The following is an 8,718-nucleotide window of genomic DNA, read 5'->3' on the forward strand; positions in this document are numbered from 1 at the left end:
TCTGTTCACAGACTTCAACAGTTACTCATCTGACTTTTTAGACAAGATGAGCAAGGGAAACATGTCTATGTGAGGTTGAGAAAGGAAGAAAGAGAAGGTCCTGTATGTCAACATAAGTCCATCATGACTGGTCACAGCTACCAAATGACATAAGCTTGCCAGTGTCTGCCATCCATCCATCCAGAAAGGCTGCTATCAAGCCAATATGGTCAATATGGCCTTTAACTTCCATCTGTCCCAAAGATCATCTTAAAGCTGCTACAGTTTCAGACTTATTTAATTGTTTCAATTCTGAACACATCTTGCCACCTGAAATGCATCAGGCAACATTTGGAGGTGCAATGTCCTAAATTTGAATCCAACCAGCAGGAACCACTGTAACATGTCAATGGCATCTCAGAACCTCTACCCACCCTTAACCACTGTTGCTCTCCAATTTTGAGTGTCCAATAAATAAACCATCTCTAGCAGTTTGATCATTTCATCTGTACTTTAGATTAATTTGATTTGAGATGTAATTGTATTTGTGATACTTTAAATATCAGTTGATGTGTTGAGTAGTTTTTTATGCAGATTTCTGTCGACTAGCAGCCCATTTTGAGAAACGTTGATGAGGAAATAATGTTTGTTATTTGGATAGATTACTTTTTATCATACGATTTTGATCTTATTTAGGATTTGATGTTTACATGAATCACAGACAAATCTGGTTATCCATTCAGGTTTCTGATCGTCCGTGTGCAGGTGTGTTTGAAACTTAAACATCGCAGGCACTGAAGTGAGTTAACTCTGCAGCTGAGGATGAGTAGTTAGTATGAACTCTGCTGAATTTGGCTTCTCCATCTGATCATTGGTAATTGACAACAAGAATGACAATACAATATAATTTATGCTTTGCATGACCAAAGTCAAAGTGTAGATTTTCATTACATCACTTTACATCATATATTTTGTTATACTGACAAACTACTGAAATGTATTTTAGTACTACAGATAAACAAAGCAAGAGTTTATCCCAGTTTCTGAAACCAAGATATGTTGTTTACATGCACAAACAGATCATCTGGATACTCCAAAAAATCTATAGCAAGCATGTTAACATACTCTATGCAGTCCTTGCCTTCAGTGTAACTACTTTGAATGCAACAGCATTGTGCAAAAACCTCCTTTTAAAGATAAATAGTCTTTAAAATCAAGATCAACAGGTAAGATTGGGATATTGGGAAGAAACTTAACATGAGACTTTGGGGTGAAACAAAGGTGGTGAGGATTTACACAAACCTTAATTATAAGCTCTTCCTAATTATTGATTATAGTCACATGCACCTGTTGTCACAAGTTCATCTTCTCTTCCTGCAGGTCACAGAGCCATGGTGATGGTGAGGGATAAGTTGGTGGTCGGCGTGCTTGCTAAGACGGGACTACAGAGGCTTGTTGTGTAATGTTTGAAGAGCAGCTGCTGGCGGCTGGTTCAAAGGGAAACACTGCTGTGTAGGAGGGATGTCAACAACAGCTAAGACTGTAACTTTATCACGTCCTCTACTGATCTTTTCCCCAATTCGTCGGACAATTTGAACACAGCACCACCACATGGAAATTAACCATTTTCTTTGTTGTGTTGAAGAGGAAAAACATTTGGTAACACTATTTTAGGTAGCCATTATGTCCTAATGATTTCCTGAAAGTTTCCCAGAAGGAACTGTGTTATTTGGTGCTAATTTTACAGAAAATGGAAAAAAAGTTGTGAGACTCTTACTTTAGTTAGTTTGTTGTGTTGAGTTTAAATAGCTGTCTGGATTCCCTTAAAGATACAGTTCCATTTAAACCCAAGTAAAAATTTACTCATCATTAATTTATTATAGGAAAGTGTATTCTTTATATACGTATATAAAAATTACACATTTTGTAGGTTACACTAGCTTGGCAGTTACTGGAAATGCACCAATTGAACACTGTTTCTGTATTAACTATAACTTGTGCAAAATTACATGGTTCTTTACACAAGACTTCTTAGAAAATGATAAGGCGTTTATCAACTAGCAAATAAAGTGTTACCATGGATTTCAAATCAGAAGTAGTTAGCATAATGCATGTACAGTATATAGATACTGCTAAACTGGCCAAAAATACATAATAAGAACTAAAAAATCCATCATTTCTTTTTTGTGTTGATGGTAATTAAGTTTTGAGTTGTCACTCTAGATAAGAGCATCTTCTAAATGTCTGCAATCTAATTGAATTTCCATCATGTTCCTGATTGCACCAGTGTGACTCTTCGATGTCACTGAAGAACAGAAAAGAGAAAAACCATAAAAGTATGCAAGGATTGGGGTAGCAGGGGACTCTAAGGTCAAGATTTTAATATTCAGAGAGACAAGCTGCTTCCTCACAAAGAATTGCTCCTCTCCAGCAGCAGCGAACCCTTCATGTGTCAGAAAGGATGCTGTCATGTGCACCGCATTTAATTGAATTAGCTCGGCTTTAGACAGGAGAGTAGCCGGAGCCGCGTGTGCATTTCACATTACGCGCTGGCAGTTTATCTGAGCGGCAACAACTGGCAGTGAAACCCAATTCTCAACACGGCTTCTACTTTTAGACCAGGAAACAGGAGGTGAAAGGTTCAGCCGTTGTAAAGCATGAAAGGCTAGAGACCGACAGAGCAGCAGCTAGTTAAACAGGTCATTTCAACAACCCCGCTGAACCACAGGGCCCTAATGTTCATCTGTTAGAAGAAGAAAAGAAATCACACAAGACACTGTTGATTTTAGTTGTTTTTTTTTAATGGAATGTATCTTTTCGAGGTATGAAAATAGATCTCACGTGGAAATAAGAAATTGGACAGTGGCTACAAAGGGCACAGCTATAACTGTGTGTGTAATGATGGCAACAGGAAGGCATGTCAGAGAAGCATCACACCAGTCGCATTAGATAAAGGGCACAGCTATTACCCTGTGTGGGAGATGACAACAACACAGAGGCATGTGTTGGTTTCGGCGGTGATACACTGGCAAGAGAAGAGGGGAAGCAGTGGAAAACACTCCCACCAGACAGGAAACAACATGAGCCAGAGTGAAATAACAGCGAGACATCCCTGTATTATGAAAAAACCTGTCACATTTCAATAAACGCTGCCCATACTCACTATTTAGTCTGTACTTTTTGTTACGAAAGGTTTTACAGTAAATAACTTGCAGATGAGAGCTGTAATCTTGAGAACATTTATCTGAAGAAGAACTGTTGTAGATTGGTTTAGGTACACGTCAGTAGGTGGAGCCAAAGAGTCCATTTTAGCTCAACTTAGCTAACTGGCAAGCTTGATTTGCAAAGCAGCGACTGTGGCCAAAATTTTTACCTTAAACAGTCATTACAACAACAACAACAAAAAAAACTTCTGCAACACGATGAATACATTTTTCTCAGCATTATAAAAACTCCAAGCACCAACAAGAAGCCAGAAATGGATGAGAATTCCCTATGCCGTAGTCAAAAAAAAATTGCTGAAGCCAGAAAAAAAATGTCAGTGTATTCCCCCAGTGAGCAACTTTCTGGAATGAATGGAGAGTAATGCTGGGGAGCATACTATCCAGCTCTACTAAAGACTGTCACACAAGAAAGTGGCACGGCCAAAAAAATCTGTGCGCCTTCACAAAATATGCAATTTTAGAAGCTTGATTGACTACTCGCGGGGCTTTAACTGGAAAGCTAAACGCACATACTAACATGAGCCAGCCGGAAACATGCTAGCCCTGTGAGGCACACTAGCTAGCTAGCTTGATAACTGTTAGTTAGCTATTAACTTGTTATCTAAAAGGACAATAAGTTCAAACGCTTTATTCAAGAGACAAATTTATACCTTCTCTTGTCTCATAACTGTCTAAAAACCATTCCTCTTTTGTGGAGCCCTTTATATTGAGGGTTAAGTAGGTGGTGCACACAGCTAATAAGCTTTGATAGCTTTTCCTGCTCTAGACTTTCTGCCTCTCCATTCCCTCAAAGTTAAACATTAGCACTGTCAAGACGGTTGGTTATTGCAAATTTGTTTGCCAAAGTTCACCAAAGTTTAACTTGACAGACATGTACAGATCTACATAACTCCACAAGCCAATCCAATTAATTGATTTTGCCACAAAATTTCACCTTTATAGTTCAAATTATTTGACATTAAACCCTGTTTGTTCCTGACCTTTTAAAATGTAACCAATCCAGATTAAAGCTGACCAAGAAGCTTAAACATGTAGAAAGTATCTCTGAATTCCCAGAAATGTTTTAAAAATGTAAAGGTACCTCTATTTTGTGTCTTTGCTTTTGGATATCAATTTGTAGCAGTTTTGGTTTCCGTATTCCTGGGTTTTACTCTAATGTTATTACACTCTTTATCTCCACCCACTGAGATTTAATGCAACCAGTCAAACTGTCTTTAGAACAGTTCAGCTCCTGAAAATTGTCAATATAATAAAAACTCCACAGTGCATGTTACATACTTACTATATTACTTAGCTCCTTTCTGTAACCACTGAAAACAAACTGAGGACAATAACCTAGCATCTTACTTAGATTTAAGACTTGCAGGCAAGCAAAAGATAACCTTTGTATCTGTTTGCTGCCAAATAAAATGACTAACTGTAGAGTGGAAAATGGTTGATGTACACAATGAAAATACTAAGATGTACTGTAGCTATTAATAAATGAAGCAATTGAACAAATGTAGGTCGAGCAGGTATCTCATCATATCTATCATATATTCTGAGCTTCAACACTGCACAAGAGGGCAAAAATCTATGAGTCTTTGGTTCAGTTGAAAACTGAAAATATGAACAATGACACATTTTATCAATAATGAATTGATCTGATTAACCTACAGCAACCATCCTAACTACATAGAAACTCTTATTCCCAATTGAGTTCCTGTGTAACATGTAGGCTATGAACCTCCAAACAAGTATTTCCTGTTCTACTCTAGCAACAACCGCACTGAACATTCATCAACAACATAACATTTTTTATAGAAAATATATATACACATCTAATAAATAAGGGATAAACCCATCGCACGGTTGAATACAGTTGTTTTCTCACATGCTTTTTGTCCATCAGTCTTTAGTGAAAGAAGTCTCTGTATTGAAAAGGGGACGGGGAGCTGCTCTGTGGAAACCACGACATGGAAGAGGGGTTGTCCTGGAGAATTCAGTTGGGTGGTGAAGCGGCGGGGGAAATGCAGCCCGGGTCGATATTCATCCTCCAGCTGAGTGTCCAATTAACCTGCGGATGCAATCAATTAGACAGACTGTAGACTGATGGTGTCTGACCTGTGAGGCAAAGAAATCTAAAGTCACTTGAAACATGAACTCAATACAAGTACACCTGAGGCTGTTCATTTCATTTCAACAGTCTGGATGGTGTATCACCCAGAAGATATGGAAAAGCACTTTTTTCACTCACTTTATCTGCAAGTTTGAACTAAAGATATGTACTTATTCTATTATATAAATATGCAGGTATGAAAGAGAGAGTGAGGATTACTGCTCAGCAGGCCGTAGCCAGGATTTTAGAAGTATTGAAGTCATGAGTCTAATTACCCCTCGGCCACCCCTCAGAAAATTTAGACCGGACATCAGAAATCATCTCTGAAATGTTTTAATTATTTCGTTTAGTCATATTTTATCTATTCAGCTATATTTTATGCAAATTAAATTAAATTAAATCCTTTTTAAGGCCTTCTCCACACTGCAAGGAATCCAGTTTTAGTGGGCAAAGACTTCATCCTTTATTTATCCATTTAACTTATTTTTCTTCTGGACTAAAAATGGTCCAATTAAAAAAATACTAAGTCTTAAAAATACTGGAATCAGCCAGAAAATATCCACCATGTTTTTTTTATTTTCAAAATTATTAAATGTTAACATTGCTTCCTGGAAAAATACCAAAGACATGACCTCAGTCTCCTCCTCAACGGTAGACAGTCCTGCTGCACACTAAGACTCCACTAAACTAAAGTCCTGATCTCAGAGACAAATTTCATTCAAATATCCATCATGGCAAGTTAGTTTAGTGTCAAAATGACTTTAAATTCATTCACTAAAATTAGTTTTGATCAAAAGGAAAAGAGTTTTTGACCACAGAATACTTAAAAACAATCTGCTTCTTTGAAAAACTGGGAAAATCCTGAAAGTGGTGAGGGGGGTTGTGTTACAGTGTCTCCCTTACAATCAACACCTTGCAGGGACTGGATATATATTGTGAGGCACTTTACTTTACTTCAGGGGGGCGTTCAGGACCACTGTTTGTGTTTGGTGACTTCTGCCTACAATTTATCATAATGAGCGAATAATCACATGCAACCACTTTGTTTACACATGTTTAGTCCACTGATGTTTTGCTGAGTTGAAACGTCAATGTGACAACAAATCACCATGTGCCGCGGTAGAGCCACGTGCATGGAAATTTGCTGTCCAACCAAACACCAGAGCAGCTTGTTTGACTGAACACAACTTTAGCCAGAAATGAAAGAGTGAGATGAGCTGCTGGAGTGCTCAGTTGGACTATAGCTGCTCAAACAGCTCTGGTGTGGAACATATAGCTGAAAACACCTCACTACAGCACGGTTTGAGTGTCTAAGTCAATTTAGAAGCGTGTACATAAAGTGAACAATATAAGGGATTCACCTGATTTTTTTGCGCGCAATCTGTACGCATTGACGCCTAATTTGGAGTAGCTGACGCATATTTTACTAGTTATGAAATGTTCATTTTTATATAAGAACCTTGAGACAGGTTCAGACATTGATTCTGTCACTTAACTCTAGTTTTAAACGGATTCAAAAAGCAAATAAATACCTTTCCAGCACTGATTGAAATAATTACGCGACGTGCGTAATTTATTCTACTTATCGCATGCGTAAAGCCGTATGTTTTGGGTAAGGAGATGCCCTCTTTGTGTAAAATATTAGACCTGCCTGGGAATGTATATCCAGCACATTTTCCTGCGGAGGATTTCATATAGGCAGGCCTACAGCAGCGCTCCCAAACTTTTCTCTACGCAAAAATAAATCCACATTTTGTTCGATTTTGTCCCCTTCTAGAAGAACATTCGCTCTGGCTTTCATCTGTAGGTGAGGACTGTAACCTATGATGAAGATAGACGTCCTCACTCATGGCACTGATATCCAGGGAATAAAACAAAAGTATCAAACGGGTCCTTAATTTGGAAGGGGATCCCCAGGTGGTCCCCGGACCTGGGAAGCCCCCCCTGTTTCTCCCTCTCTGTTTTAGCTGTCTTACCGCAAATGGCGCACCAGTGTCCGCGGGGCTCGCCGCAGGTCACGCAACGTTTGGGGAGCTGCGGACCGTCTTCTGGCCGGGCATCTGCACGACGAGCAGCTGCTGCTTCTGCCGGGTGGACTTGACGGCCAGGATCGCCTGCCGGTTCTTGTACTGGACCATCTGCAAGGTGATCTCCGCGTTCCAGCCCTCGTCCTGCGGGCACCTGAAGTCGATCTCCTTCCCTTCCATCATGACCACCGTGAAGTAGACGTACTTGCCCTTCCGCTCCACGCAGTCCACCGTCTTCATGTTGGCGAAGTGCAGCTCCTTGACTTTGCCCGTGTCCCCGCCGCCGTGGTGAGACGGGTGGTGCTGCGGGTGGTCGTGCTGCTTGGGCGGCAGCAGCAGCACGCCGTCTTCGGTCAGGACGCAGTGCTTCTTCTTCCACAGCTGCAGCAGACCGTCGCTCCGCTTCTCCAGCAGACCTTCTTTGAACACCTTCCTGCCGTTTTCCAGCATCCTCACCTGAACGTGGCTTCCACCTTGGCTGGCTGTCTGACTGGACGGACGGACAGATGGAGAAATGGTTGGATGGACGGCTGTCTATCCTGGAGCAGGTGAAGGCATGGGATGCTGCTTTGACTGCGGCGGTGTGTAGTATTGGTTGTAGTGTGAGGAGGCTGCCTGCCTGGCTGCTGGTCACAGTGTGTGTGTGAGGGGGGGTTTGGGGGCGGGAGGGGTCTGGAGAGGTGCACCGCCCCCCTGAGTGGCACCCAGCCTCTTGAGACACTGAAACAATTACAGACTATTAATAATTTCTAATTTGTCATTATAAAAAACTTTTTTAAAATTTTGGATTTTAAATACATTATAATTTATAATTATTATAATCATTGCGATAGCAAATATTACTATAATCCTCAATAGAAAGTGCACAGTGCACTATAGGTCGTGTTTGTGTGGTTCATTCCCATTTCAGCTTTATAGGAAATAAACAGCTTGTGGACCAAGGTAACACCTGACAGTAATGCTATCCAATACAATAACTGCAACAAATTCTGTATACGTCAAGAAATATCTTGACAAATACATAATTTGTTCACATAATGTTCACTTTTCTACACTTTGTCAGGGTTGTTCATTGACTCTGGTCCTGTTTGTTAGAGGGGTTTGTGGTGTTCAGCTATGGAAAGTAACCAAGTATATATCCACAGAATTTGGAGCTACTTGTGCTTGAGTTTTTCCATTTTATGCTACTTTATTTACGGTTCTCAACATGGGGGTTGGTAAACATCAAGTGGCTCTCAAGATTAATCTGACTGGTCCCAAAATTCACGGCTTCAGGCCTCTAAGAATCCTTCATATGAAATAACCTGACAAAACAAAATCACTTCTTGGATGAACAGGACTTTGTTGTAATGAGGTACTTTTACAATGTGGTGTTGCTATTTTCACTTTA

General features: G+C 40.1%; 1 protein-coding gene across 1 annotated transcript; it reads right to left on the bottom strand.

Moving 5' to 3' along the window:
* Positions 1 to 2,758: 2,758 nt before the first annotated feature.
* phlda1 (pleckstrin homology-like domain, family A, member 1) lies at positions 2,759 to 7,985 on the bottom strand. Its single transcript, XM_067582292.1, has 2 exons — positions 7,278 to 7,985; positions 2,759 to 5,259 (listed from the first exon to the last, which is right to left on the bottom strand). Exon 1 carries the CDS (start codon positions 7,776 to 7,778, stop codon positions 7,317 to 7,319), a length of 462 nt encoding a protein of 153 aa, XP_067438393.1. The 5' UTR covers positions 7,779 to 7,985; the 3' UTR covers positions 2,759 to 5,259; positions 7,278 to 7,316.
* Positions 7,986 to 8,718: the final 733 nt, after the last annotated feature.

This window comes from Thunnus thynnus, chromosome 23 (genome assembly GCF_963924715.1).
Source record: "Thunnus thynnus chromosome 23, fThuThy2.1, whole genome shotgun sequence".
NCBI classification, from domain to species: Eukaryota; Metazoa; Chordata; class Actinopteri; order Scombriformes; family Scombridae; genus Thunnus; species Thunnus thynnus.

Excerpts from the sequence above, each read along its gene's own strand:
- phlda1 (XM_067582292.1), bottom strand. The coding sequence starts at position 7,778 with ATGCTGGAAAACGGCAGGAAGGTGTTCAAAGAAGGTCTGCTGGAGAAG.